Below are 21,200 nucleotides of genomic sequence, written 5' to 3'. Positions count from 1 at the left end.
AGACGGCTGTACCGCGACATCATTTATAAAGTGTCCAGGGGACAACCATCCATGCCACCATGCCTCACGCATGGCTTGGTTTGTGAGCTACCCCAGGTAGCTTACAACCAAGGCCATGTCCCATGCCCCTCACAATATATAAAGGGGGCCAAGCCACCCATCCATCCACGGCCAGGCTCACACCCACGGGCATGAAGAACGCCCATCTAGCTAGCTAGCTCTCTGCTACTTCTTTACATATACAAAGTCAGATGCCCTTGGCACTGATCTCAGATACAGCTCCAGGAGCGACTCTGTACTGCTAGACATGTACACCATATATATTCAGACATACAGGGGGTATTATCTCTCCGGAGAACCTTTAACCTGGGTAAACTAGCACGTGCTACTCGCATACCCGTCCCCGGATATTCCGCGGCAGTCTTACCCTCACTTCAAGCCACCCTGTGGCATCTGTCGACTCGCGGTATCCCCTGCTGACTGGCGCGAGAATACTCCGACAACCAGACACGTAGGATGGAGACGAGCAGCTCTCTGCTGGGGGTGTGGCTGGGGTGAGCTCCAAATTGGGCCCGGAGGATGAAGATGAGCGGCTCTCCCTCGACAGCGGCGCAGTGAGGAAATGGGGTAGGGATTTGACAAGAAAAGTCCACGTTTCAACCATCCATTAACCTTTGATTTATAACCCAAACCGGTCAAATTGCACCTTCAAATTGCCACAACATTCAAAAAACAACCCTTGACTTCATTTTGGGTTGGTCAACAGGTTTTGACCAAGTCAAAAGCTGACTAGGTAGTCAACTCAACAGCCACGTACACACACATGCTAACCTAGACCCCTCTCCCTCTGTCCGTTCGTTCACACTTCACCCTGGCTGCCTAGTGCGTGGTGCTAAGTGCAATGGGAAGATATGCAAATTATGATGGCTCGGGATCAAGTGTGAACGAACGGAGACAGGGGTCTAGGTTAGTATGTGTGCGCGCGTGGCTTCTGAGTTGGCTGCATAGTCAGCTTTGACTTGGTCAAACCCGATTGACCAACCCAAAACTGAGTCAAAAGTTATATTTTGAACTATGTGGTAACTTGAGGCTGCAATGTGACCGGTTTCGAAGACGAGGGTGATAAGTCCAACCGACTGGTTAATTCGGGGTTGAAATGTGGAGTTTTCTCGGATTTGACACAAAGATAAGATGAGATGTATGCTGTCAACTTGTTCAAGGATAAGCCATTCTCGGCGAATGTTTTTTTCTCTGGCGTGGCAACAATCCCCTGCTTTAAAATTCGCACTCTCATCCAACGGTGGCTGACGCGTTCGCTGGGAAACGTAAAAAATCTGACGTTCCCCGGATAGCAATTTTTTTTTGTTTCTTTGTGAAGATGTGATCTGGGCTTAGGATACGAGCCTTTCGAGCCCGCGCAATGGGTTAGTCTCGGCCCGTGTAGGCCTACTTGGCACCTGACGGACTGATACAACCGAAGCAACATCGGAACCGAAAGCATCCCAACTCCCAAGCTCCGCACCACCGCACCTCGGCGAGACGGCGACCATCTCCCTCATGCCGTCGTCGTCGCCGGCGATGGCAACCCAGCCACCGCCGCGGCCACCGGCTCAGGAGCTCGACCTAGACGCCTTCCTCCCGTCGTCTCCCGCCTCCTCCTCAGCCTCCGACGCCGACGCCGATCACCGCCGCGCCGTCGACGACCTGCTGCTCCTCCTCTCCTCCTCCGACTCCGAAGGCGACGACGAGCCAACCCGTACGCCCGCCACCAACCTCAAACCCCTAACCCGTATCAAAGCCCCACCGCCGCCCCCTAAACCTTCTCCCCCATCTCCTCTGCCATCGCCTTCCGCTTCCCCCGGGAGATCCACATCCGCGTCGCCGTCGGCGACGCTCTCCTCCCTCGTCTCGAGAACCTTTTCGAGCAACGCTGCTTCCTCATCCACCTCCTCGTCGAGGCCGCTCCCCTCGCTCTTCCGGGGTGTCCGCCCCAGCCCCAAGCCCGGCGCCGCCCTGGCCGCGGCGGCAGCCGCCTCCCGCGCCGTTCTCACCCCGCACGCGGCTGCAATTAAGTCGCGGCGCACGGCCTCCGCGCCCATCGAGAAGCTCCTCGACGAGGGCTCCGGCTCCGAAGCCTCGGAGGGGATCCTTTCCACTGGAAATTTCGAAGCAGAGAAAGTAGCTGAGAAGGTCAGTGAGGAAGTGGTTGCTAGGGTGACCGAGGAAGCTGTCGGTGGGAGTGGGGGTGAAGAATTGGAAGAGGACAAGCATGGGGAAGTGGGGACTGAAGAGAATTCCGAGCCCTCCGAATTGGTGAACCTAGGCAATGTCGATTCTGCTGCTGTGGATGAGCAGGAGCAACTTGGGGGCGAGAATTTAGCAGAAACATATCAAGTTGGGAGTCAAATTGGGCTTGTTGATGAAGAAAATAGTGATGAGCAACTTAGTGACGGAAATTTGGCAGAATCTGGTGAGATTGTGGATCAAGATGGGTCAGTTTCCGAGGAAAAGACTGATGATGGTCTGGAAGTTGAACGTTCTGACACTGATTTGGAAGAGCAACTGGAATCTGAGCACATCATTGATAAGGTGATCGAAGAGAGGTTGGAGATCAGCAGGTTGGCTGAAAAAAATGCAGAGAAAAGGCCGAAGGTACCGATGAAACCATTGGAGCGGGCTGAGGAGCTTGAGAAGAGACAGGCCTCATTTGGGCAGCACTGGGAGGAGGGAGCAGCAGCGCAACCCATGCACCTGGAGGGGATTGGGAAGGGGCAACCAGCTATTGGTTACATGCAGATTGATGTGGACAACCCAATAACCCGTGCCATGGCATCTCCCTCTTTTAGACAGGACCATGGCTCTCCTCAGGTCTTAGCAGTACATAGGAGCTATATTGCCATGGGCATGTCCACTGGATCTGTTATCATCGTCCCAAGCAAATACTCCATCCATCAAGCTGATGATACAGATGCAAAGGTTAGTCATTGCCTCCTTGGTGCTGGTGTTCATATTGCTTGTTTTGGTCAATACTATATGGTTTAGTGGCATGCTTCACATGCTGGACTTCAAGATGTTTCAGTATTATGTGGTATACACTTGAAGATGATTCATTAGATAACACTGAGTCGTAGACACTACTTGGGGTCACAATTTTGCAAGAGTTGTATGCATCACTTGGTGTTTCATTTTGCCGGACTTCACACCTTCCTTGACTTGAAGAGAAATTTGGGAGGAAAACAGATGTGGTCATACCAATTTTACTGGGATGACCATACATTGTATTTGTGCACCATCATTTTGAAATAAGTCTTGTGATCAGGGTTGCACTTACATCTTGTATAATTAAATCAATCCAGATTCAGTGTGTTGCAAATAATGATATTGAACTTGACATGCAAACATCTGGTGTTCCCATTACTCCCCTAGTATACCAGACTTGAATAGAAACATGGCATTTAGGTAGAATTTCAAAAGCATACAGAATCTTAGATTTGGAGCAGAAACAAGAGGTGCAATAAGGTCCCCACAAGGAATCTGCTCAAGTGGCTCTACTAACATGACTGAAATTCCAGTTGCTGCTGTGCTATGCATCAGTGACAGTAACACATTGGAATAAATCTACACAGTGGAGCTTGTTATTTTCGGTAATCCATCTGGTTGTTTAATAGGGGATAAAGAAGAAAACACTACATGCAGCACAGAATATAAAAAATACTCATCTGTTGCTGTACATTGGTACTGTCAGCAGGACTTATGCATCACCCTGTCAGATCTGCGTGTTTTATCGTGTTGCCAGAAGTTGACCATGTGGGGTTTATGTACACACTAATTTTTTTGTGAGGCCTATTCCCTGTTCTCATACTTATGTCCAAAGTTCACTAAGGCAAGGATGTGGAATATAGGCCAAACAGTAACACATCCTTCATAGTGGGGCCCACTTATAGTCTTTAGCAGTTGATGGCAACAAAAGAAGACAAGGGTTACCTTGATATTTTTATTAGATGGCTCCATACTCAAATATTCATACATTTAAAGGAACTATTCCTGTGTGCCAGAATGTAATCACGCCAACTTTGATTGATTTGCCATAATTTCTATTTAAAAAGCTGATTGATTGTATGACATTGATTGCCATGCCATCCATAAATGGTAGAAATAATTAGATGCATCCAGATGTTTCAGATGATTATGATACATCTCTATGTTCTTTTTACGAACAAGGAACCGGAAAAACTGTTTTTGGCTTTTCATGTTTAGCTCGCCCAAATCATCAAGGCACTTTTAACTTCTTGTTCCACAGTTCACCAATTAATCTCGCACAATTGACCCTCGTGTTCTCTTCTCTTGCTTGCTCGCTGAAAATTAATATTTTTCCAAGATGCTACATGAACTTGAAAAGTAATCTCCCGGATTGGGGTGTACTGCACATTTCATGTGTTTGTCAGTCATATAATAATTCAGTGGCTGCACATATAGCTATTAATCTTATAAGCCAGTAGCCATTTGCTATTCAAAAATCTTGTAGGATGAACTCAAATGTGGAAAATAATAAAACCGTAATACTGGTTATGATTTGAATGAGGACAGTTGTTGTAGATTAGTGGTTCTGATGTCCTGGGAATTATATGTCATTTTGATTTTTCGGTCTGTAAAGATTGTTTTTATTATTTCAGATGCTGTTCTTTTGGAACCAAGGTGAGAAAACCCAATCACCAGTGACTGCCATGTGCTTTAACCTGCAAGGGGATCTTCTGCTAGTAGGATATGGTGATGGTCATATGACAATTTGGGATGTACAGAAAGCTACTGCAGCAAAGGTCATATATGGTGAGCATACAGGAGCTGTAGTGCATGTTTGTTTTATCCGCCAATCTAAAGTCATCACTGGTGATTCAAAAGGGCTTGTTCTTCTGCACACATTCTCTATTATCCCCGTCATTAATCGCTTGACTGTTAAGGGAACTCAGGTATGAAGAAACATCATTCTTTCCATTGTACACATATTAATCCACTTGATCCCCTTTTAAGTATATTACTGCTCTGACAAAACATAGCTACACTTTGCCAGCGCCTTTTTGATGGAAACACTGGAATCGTGCTCTCAGCCTGTCCTCTTCTAGCGGATGAATCCTTTGGTTCTGGCAACTCATCTACGCAGGGCAACCTACCAACTTCCTCCAGTGGTGGTCTTGGGAGCATGATGGGAGGTGTAGTTGGAGTAGATTCTGGATGGAAGTTTTTCAATGAAGGTTCTTCTCCATTGGAGGATGGTGTTACAGTCATGTTCATTATGCATCAACATGCTCTTGTGGTACGGATGATATATTTAATAATGGAAACATTGTATAATTTTTTCACTATCTGTTATCTTGTGAACTCACAATTACCGTGACTCTTGTACTGATTTATGATGTTATGTGTTTCTCCTGTTAGGTTAGACTCCGTACCAACATTGACCATGTTGACCATATTGAGAACTTTTCTAGACCAGAAGGAGCACGCGAAGGGTCAATTGCTTATGCTGCATGGAAATACACATCGTCCTCCACTGATTCATCGCCAATTGGTAAGATTAGACCTCCTTAGACATTGACAATGATTGGTAGTTCCTTATATTGGTAAATTTTAGTTTCTTGGGCTAAAAATGACAACACTATAGATGAAGAGCGAGTATCTTGGCTTGCGCTTGCATGGGACCGTCAAGTACAAGTTGCAAAACTTGTTAAATCGAAGATGATCAGACATAAGGACTGGAAGCTTGATAGTGCCGCTGTTGGCATTGCCTGGTTAAATGATCAGGCATGCAAAAGTCTCCCCTTTTGGTTATTCATTTAGTCTGTCTTTTTCCCAGTTGTAAAATCAAATTACTTTTTTTTTCCATTCAGATGTTAGCTGTCCTTAACTTGAAAGGGCAGCTCTGTTTGTTCTCAAAAGATGGCAGTGAGCTTCGCAGGACTATCTTTATTCTTGATGGTTTTGTCTTCGATGACAGCATACTGTACCATACACATTTTTCTAACAGGTTTGGCAACCCTGAGAGGCATTTTAACAACTCAGTAGCAGTGAGAGGTGCTACAGTATATATTCTTGGCCCAAGCTTTCTTACAGTTTCGCGACTTCTTCCATGGAAAGAGCGGATTGAAGCACTAAAGATGGCTGGTGATTGGATGGGTGCACTGGACATGGCAATGAAGCTTTATGACGGTCACACACAGGGTGTTGTTGATCTTCCGAGAACAGTTGATTCCATAAGGGGAGCCATAATGCCTTATTTAGTAGAGTTGCTGCTGTCATATATAGGTTATGTCTTTGAATATATTTCAATTGCATTGTCAAATCATACTGGAAAGGGGGGAGCAATAGATGGCTTGATAGATGCCGATAGATCCCTGCTGACACAGAGAGAAGAACAATATGCTCGTGTAGGAGGGGTCGCAGTCGAGTTCTGTGTTCACATTGGGCGGAATGACATCCTGTTTGATACAGTCTTCTCTAAGTTTGTTGCTGCCCAAAGTGGAGGTAGGCTTGTTCTAATTAACTCATAAGAACTAGCAACCTTCTTATTTTGCTTAACTCTGATGTTTACTCTGTTCATGCCTGAAGTTGACGCGATCCTCCCTTCCGTGTTTAATGCATCTTCCTTTAGATCATTTGTTGATACATCCTGTGGTCCTCCTAATTTTTTCTCTACAAGAATGCAAAGGAAGATACTTTCCTGCTTCCGTTCTAAGTTGCAGGCATTCTGTAAATCTCTTTTGATGGATGCTTTAATGGGCTCTAGTTGCGTGGCCAGGCATTTTTTCTTTCTTTTATTGCTCTGACTCCATTTAATTTAGAATAATTTTACTTGCACTTTTGAAGATTCCAGTCTTTAAAGGAATATTCTAGAGGATTTTATATTAATTTTCATGTGTATAGTATAAGAAATGTTTTGCGTATGTCAATTTATCTGTTTGCTGATAAGATTGTGCACGCACATGTTTCTGTTATTAAATTACTGCTATAACTTGAGAAGGCTGACATGACATAAATAACAGGTATATTTCTGGAGGTACTAGAGCCATATATATTGAAAGATATGCTGGGTTCTTTACCCCCTGAGGTGAGTGCCACTGAGGATTTTCTAGTGTTAGCACATAAATTTGCAAATGATTATACATTTATGCCACAATTTGATTTGTAGATCATGCAAGCTCTAGTAGAGCATTATAGTGGCAAAGGATGGTTGCAGCGAGTCGAGCAATGCATTCTTCATATGGATATTTCATCACTGGATTTTAATCAGGTATACATAAAAGTTGCATCCAAGTAGTGTAAGAGGTACATTTGTAGAGCTTTATCAGACATGTTTCATTGTCATTGTTTAATTCATTGACCAAGAAAAAACCCTTTTCAGTATCTTCTGGTACCGTTGTAGTTTGGACCAACACAATTATGCATCCACATGATATTGTTCTACTTGTTCTGTATGCAGGTAGTCAGACTGTGTCGTGAGCATGGGTTATATGGTGCTCTAATTTATTTATTTAACCAAGGGTTGAATGATTTCCGTACACCTCTAGAGGAACTTCTATCTGTCATCCAGAATGCTACTCGAAAAGATGCTACTTCTACTTGGTACGCCATACCCTTGCCAGTAAGAGTTGTATTAAACTAGCTCATAATCAATCACCTTGCTCATATAAATGAGATAATAGTACACATTATGTTCAAGTTATTGATATGTGATTTGAGCATACTTGTGTTATTCTGAAGTTCCTGATTGAATATCTGTTCTGGTAAATTGATTAATCAGAATTTGATAATTTTCTTAGCATTAGTTACTTGGTTATCATTGCAATTTACATGAATCTTTATCATTGCAATTTACATGAATCTTCATTTGAAATGCATCTTTATGTTTCCCCTGAGATTTCTCTATGACATGCATGAGTGTGAACAAAAATGTTGATAATAAGCAAAAAACATCCCATGCTTTCAAAGGGCTTGGTTAGACTTGCTTGATTTTGTTTGATACTGCTAGCGGCCTAGTTTTGTACATGCAATTGGTGTTTCTTTTAGAATATAATACTAGTGCTATGCGGAAAGGCCAGTATCTTACCATATATTCACTTTAACAGCTACAGAATGCTTGTTTATCTGAAGTATTGCTTCCAGGGCCTAGCATTTCCTCCAGGTTAGTAATGTAAGCCATTCACGGCATTTGTTTTTACTATTTCATAAATTCTATGCTAGTTTAATGTTGACCTTAGACTGTTTTTCCTGTGCTGTTGGGCTTTTGGTGGGCCTTGAATCTGGTAGATTGTGAAGTGTGTTAGTAAAACTATGTGCTTCAATTGTGATTTTCTAAAATTGGAAAGTTTAGATTTACTATAAGGTGCTGGTGTTGTGTCATCTTCATGGGAACATCTGCATACTTCTAACAGGATTATGTTCTGAACTAGGAATGCATATGGACATGCTAATGCTATATAGGATCCTCTTATAAGACAATTCAACTCCATGATATGTTATCACATGATCTATTTTTGCAGGGCATGGAACAATTCCCCGAGCCCAGCTTCATGCAGTGAGAAAAGAACTTCTGCAATTCATGCTCGAGGACTCTAAAATGCTCACTTCTGAAGTATTCAAGGGTTTTAGTTCTTCTTCTGGAAAATGCCCAAACATATGCTATCTATTATGGATGGATACGGAAGCTACTTTGGAAGTTGTCAAGTGTGCTTTTGCACAAGAGAATTTTGAACCTACTTCTAGTACTCTTGATGCATCTGTATCTAAGGATGAAGAAGATACTGATATTGAAAGCCCAGATAGTCAAAATATTTTGTTACAAAGTGTAGTTGACACCATCATTCATATTGTTGGTTTAGAAAATGAGGCAATCCATTCCGTTGTTGTGGGTACTGCTGAGTCAGAAGAATCGGAACTTTGGCCTTCAGTGAGTGACTTCGGTCATATCATTGAATTCGTGTCCTTTTTTGTTTCCTATAAAAGGGCAAATGCATCTCAAAGAGTTCTCAAGCACATTCTTAAATACCTCACGTCATCCACTACATCATATGATGATAAAAAGATGCCACCTCAGAAAGAAGTTCTTCAGCTCTTCAACGTGGTTCCTCAAACTGACTGGAATTCTGATTATGTGTTGAATCTTTGTTTAGATGCCCATTTTCATCAGGTTAGTCACTACTACCTTTGGAATGTTCACCTGTATAATATAGCCCTGCTGCTCAAAAATATCTTTCAGCCTATGACTGTAAATGTATTGTTACTATACAGGCCTGTGGCATGATATATACAGCCAGAAATCAAAATTTGGCTGCTTTAGATAGTTACATGAAGGATACAATGGAACCATACCACGCATTTATCTTCATCAACAAAAAGTTACTTCAATTGGCAAGTGATGAAGCTTTGTCGTTTCGTTCCACAGTAATATCTCGTTTTGCTGAGCTAGTCAATCTAAGCAGGTGAGCTTGTTAATTAATGTTTTAACTAGTAATATTCTTCCCCTTTAAATTTTCACTTGCTGGCTTGTCTTTCTACCGAATGTGCTCAACTTCTCTCCTATCGTTTCATTTTCTTAGGGAGTGTGCATTTGTCTTGGTCATTGATCATTTTCACGATGAGATCCAGCAAATATTGGCAGAGCTTCATTCTGATCACCGCAGCCTCTTTCTTTTCTTGAAAACTGCAATCGAAGTACACTTGTCAGGAAAACTTGACTTCAGTGAACTTACTGCCAGAAACTATGAAATTGTTGAAAGTCTGTACTCTGGCGATCTCGAAGATTATCTTCAGAGATTATCAAATCTCCCAAAGTTGTTTGACCGCAATCCTATTTCTATGACTGATAAGTTAGTTGAACTCTATCTGGAGGTACGTTTTTTGACAGATTTTTATCATCAGTATATTTGAAATAGAGCTTTTTAACCATAATGAAATACCTTTGGTTGGAGCCTTAAGCCATCAGTGTAGACTTTAGTAGAGCCTTTCACCACTATATTGTCACAAAAGTTGTACTGGGAGAACAATCTATCGGCAACTGGTAGTGCAGTGATTTGCCATAACCGTTATATTGAATCATTGAGCAGTATGTGCTTTGCAAATACAACACAGACATAGCTGCTTTTTACAGGCTTTGGTGTTAGTAGCACTCCCTTGTTAGACATATCAAGCAATATTCCAAAGTTGCTTAATGTTAACCATTATAAATGTTCCAAAAGGCGATGTTAAACATTGCCTACTCACTAGCCGGAGCCTGGTTATGGTTCACCTCTAGGCAGTTGTCTTAGGCGACCTTCGAGGGGCGCCAGTGTGGAATCAGCACTATTTTGAACCTTGACCATTATACTGCACAAAATGTTCTAATCTGAATAAACTATCAGCAGTTGGTTGAACACTAAGTCAATATCATGACATGAAACCAAGAAGCAAAAATTTCCTTGCAACTAAGATACGGTCATCAGGTACTTCACATGGACTTCGAAGTCTGATGGTATCATTGTATCCTTGTAGTTGTATTTGGCTGACCTTGGGCGCAGTTTTGTACTTCAGGTCTAGAGTTGATTGTTTGGTTACCATGATTGAGTCCTGGTGAGATATCATGGTTGGAAAAACCAGAGGATTCCTTGAGAACATATTTGTGGGCAGTATTCCACTCTAGTTTTTTGGAGCTTTAGACTCCGTTTTTATATTTGAAACTGTTGTTGTCAAACAAATATGTCAATTGCTGTTTCTTCATTTTATTACGGTGAATGGTACAAATTTTGCCACTTTTCTGAAGAGGTGCAAAGTTGACCTTACTGATGCAATTTGTTAGGTTGAAGTTTTTTTAGTGGCAGCACATGCTTTGCGAGATCATCATCCTTTTTTTGTTAATCAAATACGCCTTCTTGCACAGCTTCTGTGTCAGTATGAACCAAGGTCAGTTCTGAAGTTTCTGGAGACTTTCGATAGCTACAGATTGGAGAGGTGTTTGCTCCTTTGTCTAGATTATGGAGTTACAGATGCTGCTGCATTTCTGCAAGAGAGGGTTGGTGATGTTGCGAGCGCGTTGGAACTTGTTCTAGCTGGACTAGATGAGAAAGTTAACCAGTTTATCGCTTCGGTGGAAAATGCGTTCTCTCGGACATCGTCAAAGAGTATCTCTGAAATTGAGCAACCAGACATTGTTCTAAACATGAGCGAGGTTCCTTTGTTGTGCCCATTGAAATACTAACCATATTTGTATCCTCTGTTGTATAGTTGGTAACATGTTTGATATTCTCATTCAGGCTCGTCCTGTGCTTGATGTGTTACGTTCCTCCATTGGATTGTGCCAAAGGAATTCACAGCGTTTAGATCCAGAGGAGTCTCAGTTACTTTGGTTTCAACTGGTTGACAAGTAAGTTGTGCCAATATATAGTTATATACATAAATACTTTCTTTCAAAAACATTTCTCACTGCAATGTATTGGCATTTTGTCCTATTATTTGGATCTATAACTAGAAATTTGATAGTCGTTGCTGGTTTTTGTTAGTAGTGATATGTTATTTGGCAGATGTGAATCATGTGATATGGTTCTCTTTTCACTAGTAATTTAGCATGTGCACTGTCCAAATATCCACCTTAAGGCATCATCTCTATTGGTCATTGGCCTGGGGCACTGCCACAGGAGCTGCGCGTGGACAAGTGAGAGTATAACATAGGATCAATTAAATCTCACTTAATGATGATTAACTTTCCACTCTCTTGTAACTTGATGCAATTCTGAGGTAATTTGCAGGGGTAGAATTTAATTTGTGAGTCTGATCTCATGGATGCTTAAAAACATTTGGATCACACCCTACTTGTACCTTGTATAGTTGTACAGATTGCTAGGAATATGATCCTAAAATGTACCGACTGCTGATCTTATGCCATTCTTGAAACTAATACTGTTCAATTATCTCAAGCAAGGCTTATTATTAAATACTGATAGATATCTGTCAAGCAGTGTAAAGTATTGTTCACTTTTAGTTTGTTGATGGGCCATCATATCAGAATATCCCTCTCGTGCTGGTAGATACAATTTCTGCTAATGCCATTATGTTGTTGGTGCAGTTTCTCAGATCCACTGAAAAAGTTGTATGGAAGCAAGGTTGTAAATGGAAAAGGTTGTTGGTCCGTGGGTGGTGAAACAACAAATGGACATCCAACAGGCAAAGGATTCTCACAAAAAATGGTGAATTCAGCTTATCAAAGGTGTTTGAATACTTTGCGGAGAGTTTTCTCACAATTTGTTGGAGAGATAATTGAGGCAATGGCTGGGTATATACCCCTGCCAGCAATTATGGCAAAGCTATTATCTGACAATGGAAGTCAAGAGTTTGGTGATTTTAAACTTGTCATACATAGAATGCTGTCTATGTATCTCTACGAAAAAAGAATACTGGTACACACATACTGATTTTCCTTCCTTTGCCGTTTACTTAGTAAGTATAACATGCATGGCGTTTGATGCTTTGCAAAACACAAATCACCGGGCAATAGGCCATTATCTTTGACATAACAAATTACATATTCCATTGCAATAGAGCAGAGTTGTTACATTATGTCAAGTTGATTTGTCCCTTGTCCTGAAGCTTCAGTGCTTAAAGTGATTGATGATAACCCAAGGCTTTTAATATTACATTTTTTAGCTAAATTCATGAACCAAGTGCCGTAAAGCGCTTATGCACTTTATGGATCAATTAACATATTCCTACTGATCTAACTAGTGTCGAGACAATGATATCTTGAACTAATTTTTTAATTTGTTCAATTAAATGTTGTTTCTTAAGTATTTTCTTGCAATATTTCCTATTCTATATGGAAGACCAGTTAACTATGGTGAAACGAGTTCATCACCTTCTTTGGTTATTTTCTTCTGTATTTTATCCAGTAGTAAAAATTATAGCGCCTCTGATACCTTGCGCACCTGCTTGCAGGAAACAGCTAAGTCAGTTATCGAGGATGATTCGTTCTATACCTTGAGCTTATTAAAGAGAGGGGTTTGTCATGGATTTGCTCCACAGACTTTTGTTTGTTGTGTATGCAACTGCTCACTTTCTAAAGAAGGTGCTATTTCAGCAGTTCGAGTATTCAGTTGTGGACATGCAACACATCTTCACTGTGAGTCTGAACAAAGCAAATCATCCAATAAGGATTTTAAAGATGGATGTCCAGTTTGTCTCTCAATGAGTGACACACAAGCCCGGAACAAATCGCCTATATTAGCTGAGAATGGGCTACCCAAGTATCCCGTGGTTGAACATGAAGTACCATATGGCGTCCATCATAATCACGAGACAGATCATGTTGAGAGATCTCGTGGGCTTCACCAGATGTCACGGGTAGGAATATCTTGAGATATTTCTTTTCTGCTAGTATAATAAATTTCTCTATTATTGCTAGGCGCTTTCCAAAAACTTGACTTGTGATATTTGGAAGCCCTGGTCCAGTTATAACTTGTGATATCTCTCTTGTAATGAATATAATATTACATCCTGTTTTGGTTATCTGTGTTAGATATTATATCAGCTCTGTACTTGGTCAGTGATATAGAATTTAGTGTCCACTCTAATACTTTAAATTTAGTTAATAAAAAATCTAAGTTAATTTCTAGTTTTTCAATGGTGATAAAATGGATCTGGCCCTATACTCTGTACTTCTATAGTACTAGCTAAAGTTTTTGCCATGATATTTCCTTTTGCAGTTTGAAATACTGAACAATCTCCAGAAAGGTCAGAAGTCTTTTCATATTGAGACTGTACCCCCATTGAAACTTTCTCCGCCAGCCATATATCATGAAAAGATACAAAAGAGAGTAAGTTTGGTGGGAGAATCCAGCAGACATTCAGTTAGAAGTGGAAAACCACAGAAAATATGGCACATGAAGGAGCCAAAATCAAAGAAATCAGGGAATTGGCTTCCACCAAAGTCAAGCATATTCAGTAAGTCTCTGATTCTCTCGGTTGACTGAATAAACATGATCATCACAGTATTGATCTTATCTTGGAGTCTTATTTGTCTATTTACCTTTTAAAATATTCTGCAGGTTCTGACAAGAATCAAGTGCAGTAGACTACTGATTGTACGGTATGTAGCTCAGTGATATTTATGTGCTGGTAATTTTGTTGAGAGTCTTTGTATGCTTCTGTCATCTGTGAGATCATCATTGACATTTTTTCTAAATGTCGAGACTTAATAAGATCCCCTCACTAAGCAGATTCAGGCTTAATTTTTTTCTTGGAGAAAATGATTTAGACTCAATTGACACTGGTGCCGTTTGAGGCACCATATCAATCATCTGCTCAACAACAACAAAAAACCCTGGTCCCACAAGCACATCACAATGATGCCAAGTTGTGCCTTTGCATTATGCAGTAAGATTTCGTTTGTTTTAAACTTGTACAATAAGTAGAAGTAGCTGACATGACACTTCAAAACTAACGGAGAATGTAAAAGAAAGCATTTGTTTTAAGGCTTAAATCTGTTACCAAACATATAGATGTGTTTACTTTTATTTACATTCAATTTCTGTAAACCACAAGTGGATACTGAGGTTCCTGTCGTACTGCTCAATCGTGAAGCACTGGACCTTTCTTGTTCTGTGCAGCAGCCAGACAATTTGCCACTACGCCTGTTGAAGCTTCAACCAATCTGATGTGCTCGAGCTGCATAGGAATCTCCTGAGTGATGTGTCCTTGGACCAGCATGGTTCTTTTCTCCTGAGACAATATTCGAAGGTGGATGATACTTCTTTTTTCATCTTATAATGGTTTGTACAGGTTCGGTCATCTTGCAATTCATTGTCATCCATCTGTTTCAGATTATTTCTCAGTTAAGTTGCTTGGAGCAAAGGAGAAGAATCATATAGGAAGGTGAGTGATAGGTGCGAGCGAACCCATGACCATGAGTCTGTATAAACTAGAAGACTAACTGACAAGGAAAGGAATGTTGAGGCAGGACAGGAGGAGCACACACTTGATGATCATGACACATACACCATTTGACTGTAAATGACTTGTTCATTGATTGTAAAAACCATGAAGAGCGCAGAGAATGTATAGCTGCAGGAGACACGACAACCAACTGGTAGTCTGATACAAACATAAACAAATATAACTGATCCAAATGTTGTACAGAGTGACCTGTTCCTTTCCCCCCATATGTTTCCTCTAGAAGATGCATATATGGCTGCCTTGTTGTTGTGAACTAAATTCAAGTATAAAAATAAAGCCTAACTTCTTACGAGCGGAGCGGAGCTCCGGCCTGTCGCCGGTAGTCTACTGCCACCAAATTTACTAGAATTGTGTCTGCGAAGAAATTAGCCACACCATGTACTATATCTTAGAGAGATCATATCTTAATCTAGATATCTTAGCACCAAATCCAAAACATCTCACAAGTTTTCTCTCACAAAAAACACTAAATGAGTGCTGCTTTACATAGTACTAAAATATCAGTGTTACAAATATGTTGTACACTGAGATTGCTATATGTTTACACTGAGATTGCTATATGTAAACATTTATGCAATACCCCATACTGCAGGAGTACAAATAAATATAGCTTAAGATATAATGTACTAAAATATAGTCAGACACAACAAACAACCAGAAAAGAAAAGGACAACCAAAGTTTAGTTACTTACTAGTACAAAGTTGGGTCATCTATTTTGGAACGGAGGGAGTACATATAGACCCTCCAGAGCCAAAATGATACTCTAGGTGTCTATTTAGATCGAGGACAATCGGGTGGCAGGAGCAACACTGGCTAGAGTGGCGTCGATCGATCGGCTGTGGCAGGGGGCAACTCTCCGCCGTTCTCCAGGAATTGCATTGCAGCAACCATCGAAGGCCGTTGGTTCTCATCTCGTTCAGAGCACCGGATGGCCAGGACAATCACGCGCTCCATCTCCGTCTTGTCAAACTGTCCGGCCAACTTCTTGTCAGCGACATCCTTCGCAAATGTTTCTGGCCGATCTGTATGCAGCTTCCGGACCAGGTCTGGGTTATTTTCTCCGTGCACTATCTCTAGGAGGACGATCCCAAAGCTGTAGACTTCGGAGCTAGAGCGCAGCTTGACCTGCCCATGCTTTCTGCACTGCGGATCCATGTAGTCCGTAGTCCCAATCGCCATCGCCGTCAACAGCGATGAATCTTCGTTCTCTCGGGCGACCCTCGACAGCCCAAAGTCGCCGAGCTTGGCGTTGAAATCATGGTCCAGGAGTATGTTGCTTGGCTTGACATCTCTGTGCAAGATGGATGGCTTGCATAAGTGGTGGAGGTAATGAAGAGCGGACCCTATGCCCTTCACTATTTTGTACCTGCAATATGTTACCATATGGCACGTATCATATTGTTGGGTTCCAATTCCACGTACTATCTCAAAGTTTTTTCTTAAAAGAAAAGTTCAGATTTCACACAAGTAAGCTAGAATAACAGAGCATGCATATATAGGAGCGACAGACAAGTGCATACCTCTTTGCCCATGTCAGAACCTCGGCCCTTTCGTGCAGGTGCTGGCGGAGGTTGCCATTAGGCACAAGTTCATAGACAAGGAAGAGCTTGACGTTCTGTCACCAAAACATGAAATTATTTATACTGCAGCACCAGCCTTCGAGTCTGACCACGTTGCCATGGCCTGTTCGGCCGATGGCGTCCAACTCCGCTAGGAAGTCCTTGAATTCACCCCTCGAGTCCTTGAGAATCTTCTTCACGGCTACCGGTTGGTCGGTCTTGAGGCTCCCACTGTATACCACACCGAAGCCACCCGCCCCGATCTTCTTCTCATCGGAGAATCTGTCGGTGGCAATAGACAAGTCGTGGTACTTAAATCTCTTAAGACGACTTGCCATCCCAAAGGAGTCGCGTGTGCTTCTCCACCTACACCATGACAAGATCGACCACATTACCACCAAGGCGATCGCACTGAATGCTCCTCCAATAATGAACGAACGACCACGTCCTGTTGAAAACAAGCAATGCAAAATTAAGCATATCTACATCTCTTTTCATCACACCTTAGCCAATTCATTTTAATCATCATATATTTCAAGTGAGCATTAGTTGCAACATATCAATGATTGTAAAAGGTAATATGTTTTTTCATTTGGTCTAGATGATGTGCACTGTGGAATATAAAAGGGAATACCATCTTATCAATCATTATACATATACGCTAACTAGTGCAATGTAATCCACACGCACAGGCACCTTCGTGACAAGAACCTTGAATAACAAGCTGCCGACAACTAGCTTATTTTTTTAGTTTATGCTTGGATAACTTTTGTCAATAAAAAATGTTTAGGAGATAAAGGGAAAATTTAATTTACTCAACACTATTTTCGAGCGAAATTATCATATGTTTTGGGAAATATATTTGCTAAGTAGGTACTCCCTCCATAACTTCTATAAGACATTTTTAGAGTCCATGATATTATCAAAAAAAAAATCTTACATTTAGGTTACGGATATCCCTTCTAGTTTCACTACATTGGTATTACAATGCTACATTGGGTGTGTACATTTTGTCCAAATTAATAGGGAGCAACTAGTTAACGAGCGCTCCTTCGGGAGCCTCGCAACGATCAGTGCCATTTGGCGCGCTCTCAGCCATTCGCCACATGTCGCGCTCTAGACGCTCCTTCCGGATTTTATTTTTTTATTTTTCCGCACGCGTTTTTGGTTTTTTAAACGGTTTTTTTCCGAGTTTTTTCGACGTTTTGGTTTTTCCCCGGTCTTCCTTAGCTTTTCGATCAATTTTTTTTCAAAAAATTTGTTTTTGCACGAAAAAACGCGTTTTCTTTTTTTTTCTTTCACGAAAGTCACGGTTTTTTCTGCGAGAGGCACGGTTGTGCTTTAGCGAGAGTCACGGCCGTGCCTTTCGAAAACGAAAAAATGCGTTTTCTGTTTTTTTCTTTCGCGAGAGTCACGGTTTTGCTTCCGCGAGAGGCACGGTTGTGCTTTCGCGAGAGTCACGGCCGTGCCTCTCGAAAAGGGAAAAAATACGCGTTTTCGGTTTTTTTTCTTTCGCGAGAGTCACGGTTTTGCTTCCGCGTGAGGCACGGTTGTGCTTTCGCGAGAGTCACGGCCGTGCCTCTCAGAAAGGGAAAAAATATGCGTTTTCTGTTTTTTTTTCTTTCGCGAGAGTCACGGTTTTGCTTCCGCGAGAGGCACTATTGTGCTTTCGCGAGAGTCACGGCCGTGTCTCTCGGAAACGAAAAAAAACGCGTTTTCTGTTTTTTTTTCTTTCACGAGAGTCATGGTTTTGATTCCACGAGAGGCACGAGTGTGATTTCGCGAGAGGCACGGGCGTGCCTCTTTCGGAAAGGGGAAAAAACCGTGCTCCCGGTTTCGGTTTTTTCGCCCGTTTTTTTTCGGTTTTTTTCGTGAAAAAAAAAGTTCGTCAAAACCTATCAACATGGGATCTAGTTTTGAAGATCTCGACGCGAGGAATCCAATGGTGAAAACGGTTCGAGATTTGGACGCACGGTTTAAAAGATAAAACGTTTTGAATAAACGGATCTACGAAAAAAGGGAAAACTCCCAGGTTGCGACAAGTGGCGCGCTGCATGTGCGCCACTTGTCGTGACCTGGGAAAGTGGAGTGTTCTTTACAACGAGTACTCCTTAATTAGTGATTTCAAAATTAATATGTCGTATCTTAATCGTCCATGTCCTATGGGGGAATATAATATAAGAAATGCTATCGTGCGCCTAACACCACTGGGCTGTGAGGCCCTTTTATGAATCTCTTGGTTAAAACTGCAACATATATTTTCAGTCCCAAAAACCCCATGGCAGTTTGTTTTTGGAAGCATAGCATTTTTTAAGAGGATGGCATTTTCAATTTTGAGAGATGGCATTATTTTAATTTTAATTGCATGGAAATTTTATTACTAAGTGCATGACATTTTTTATTACAATATGGTGACATTTTCTATTATAAGAGATGCCATTTATTATAAAGAGGATGGCATTTTAATTTTGAGAGATGGCATTTTTATTTTTAATGTCATGCTAGTTTTTATTACTAAGCGCATGCCATTTTTTATTACCAATATGATGGAATTTTTATTATAAGAGATGACATTTTTTTTGCGGGGGAAGAGATGGCATTTTTTGTAAAGAGGATGGCATTTGTATTATAAGAGGATGTCATTTTTATTTATTATAGTATGGCATTTTAATAAGAGGATGCCATTTTTATTATAAGAAGATGACATTTTTTCTGTACTTGCTGTTATACATGAAAATATTTTTTGAGATGTGTTGGTTTATACATATATTCTGTCATTTTTTCTCCTATGTAATGTGCTGCAAGGCCCAACAAGAAAGACTGACCGGGCTGGGTCGTCCTACAGTTCACCCCCTTGCGAACGATAGAATTGTAAGCAAAGATAAAGGGGTCTATTACCTAAAAAAAAGATAAATGGGTCTATTACCTAAAAAAAAAGATAAAGGGGTCCTATAATATTTATGGTTACATAATCATGCTTTATTGTAAGCAAAGCGAAATATAGGATCAATGCGATGAAGCTGGTTCCGTACCTTTCTTACGGAGCACCTCATCACCTTGCTCTGGTTGGATCCTCTTAGCCCACGTAGGTGTTTCTGTAGGTGATAGAACACGTACGGCAAATTAATGATCCAAAAAATAGAAAACAACGTATGGCAAATTAATATACTCCCTACGGTCCAAATTAATTGACGTAGACTTGGTACAATTTTATACCAAGTTTGCGGCAATTAATATGGAATTGGAGGGAGTACTAAATTTAATGGTATGTCTGTGTTTGTGTCCACTACGATTTTCCTAATTAAGACCCGATTGATGTAGAAAAAACCCGCAAAAAACATGCAGAAAAATGAAATTTCATTTTGATGAAAAGAGTGCAAATTACATCTTTTTTTACTAAAATAAAGTTACACATTTATAATTTTGTAAATTACATTTGACTAAAAATGCAGTGGATTTAAAATTAGCAAAACTGTAATTTCAAAGATAATAAACAAATATATACTGATAATTTCCCGGAAAAGAAATATATACCGATAATTTTCAGGAATTCCATGTATGTACTTACCTCTGGCTCTGGGTGCGATAGTTGAGCTGAAGGACCAAGAGTGTATCTGATGCAGCTCAGTGTAGTTACTAGTGGCCGCAGAGAACCCGACCGACACCTCCGGCGGGAGCAAGTCATCGAGGCGATCAGGTAACTGCGTCTTGATCCGAGCGGTAGGAAGAGAAGGATCGTAATCAAAGTGCAGGGTGGCCTCCAGCGTCCGGGTGGTGTTGTCAAAAGTAATGGTCGCCGTCATGGTGCCATTGAGGCTGTAGCCCAGCAACCTGGTGGTGCTGACCGAGGTGATGGAGTTGCAGTCGATGCCGATGTGCTCGTCTCCAATGGGATCCCACCAGTCGGAGGAGGTGTCGAACTCGACGGCGACGAACCGCTCTGCACCGGTGGCGCTAGTATCGTCACTATCGGTGAGGCCGAGTAAGTTGCCCCACGACTGCAGCGGTAATCTTGACGGGTAGGCGGAGAGGAAGAAGGTTATGCCTTCCCCCTTCCATGTTGTGTTGGGCAGAATGTGGGTGGAGAAGGTGAAGGTTGTGGTAAAGCTGGCCACCTCGCCGGTGCTGTTGTCGTACAAGGGCACCGGGTCGCGGTACGACATCCGGCCCTTGCAGTACTCGTTCTTCTCGGGCTTGCCGAAGTTGCAGGTGAGGTCAACCAGATCGTCCTTCTTTTCCGCGTCGCCCTCGAGCCGGAGGTCTTGCTCTTGCAGACGGTTGTTGGAGGTGTTTGAGAAGTCGAAGCTGAAGGACAGTGGCCACGCCGGGGAGGCGGCTGCAGCGTCGAGATGGCCGCGGGACAGGAGGAAGCAGAGCAGGCAGCCGGTGAGGAAGATGCAGATGCGTGCATTTGCAGTTGCAGGCGAGACGACCACCATAATTCCAACAGCTCGAGTAGGGGGGGTTGTAAGCTTAGGGGGTTTCTCTAAGATTTGGACGACCCCATGGGGAATAAGGGAAGTTTATATATGGGCGGGGCCTCAATAATCTCCGTCGTCGCCACTCCCTTCGGACAGGCCCGGAAGTTTCGAGCCAACCCGGAGATGCAAGACCCGAGGTTGTTGGTCTAGGAGGTTGCGAAGCAGCTTTCGAACCTCTTCAGCGAGCGG

The 21,200-nt window shown here is 41.9% G+C and overlaps 1 protein-coding gene and 1 pseudogene across 7 annotated transcripts; one reads left to right on the top strand and one right to left on the bottom strand.

Moving 5' to 3' along the window:
- Positions 1-1,478: 1,478 nt before the first annotated feature.
- Positions 1,479-15,178, top strand: LOC123143484 (vacuolar protein sorting-associated protein 8 homolog). 7 transcript variants are annotated; one of them, XM_044562416.1, is made up of 22 exons: positions 1,479-2,976; positions 4,674-4,967; positions 5,069-5,311; positions 5,434-5,566; positions 5,660-5,799; positions 5,886-6,519; positions 7,038-7,102; positions 7,184-7,285; positions 7,475-7,617; positions 8,121-8,176; positions 8,535-9,181; positions 9,283-9,473; positions 9,591-9,882; positions 10,826-11,194; positions 11,280-11,389; positions 12,089-12,419; positions 12,955-13,359; positions 13,722-13,959; positions 14,064-14,104; positions 14,628-14,754; positions 14,838-14,889; positions 14,975-15,178. In XM_044562416.1, exons 1-19 carry the CDS (start codon positions 1,558-1,560, stop codon positions 14,087-14,089), a joined length of 5,838 nt encoding a protein of 1,945 aa, XP_044418351.1. In that variant the 5' UTR covers positions 1,479-1,557; the 3' UTR covers positions 14,090-14,104; positions 14,628-14,754; positions 14,838-14,889; positions 14,975-15,178. The 7 variants fall into 7 exon arrangements, with proteins under 7 accessions (XP_044418351.1, XP_044418350.1, XP_044418349.1 ...); XM_044562415.1 differs by having other exon boundaries at positions 14,625-14,754; XM_044562414.1 differs by adding an exon at positions 14,235-14,391 and having other exon boundaries at positions 14,625-14,754; positions 14,838-15,178.
- Positions 15,179-15,408: 230 nt separating this feature from the next.
- On the bottom strand, positions 15,409-20,985 carry LOC123143485 (probable L-type lectin-domain containing receptor kinase S.7; annotated as a pseudogene).
- Positions 20,986-21,200: the final 215 nt, after the last annotated feature.

This window comes from Triticum aestivum, chromosome 6D, assembly GCF_018294505.1.
Source record: "Triticum aestivum cultivar Chinese Spring chromosome 6D, IWGSC CS RefSeq v2.1, whole genome shotgun sequence".
Classification (NCBI taxonomy): Eukaryota; Viridiplantae; Streptophyta; class Magnoliopsida; order Poales; family Poaceae; genus Triticum; species Triticum aestivum.
Note: the sequence above shows the minus strand (reverse complement) of the source record. Positions and strands in the feature narration are given on the sequence as shown.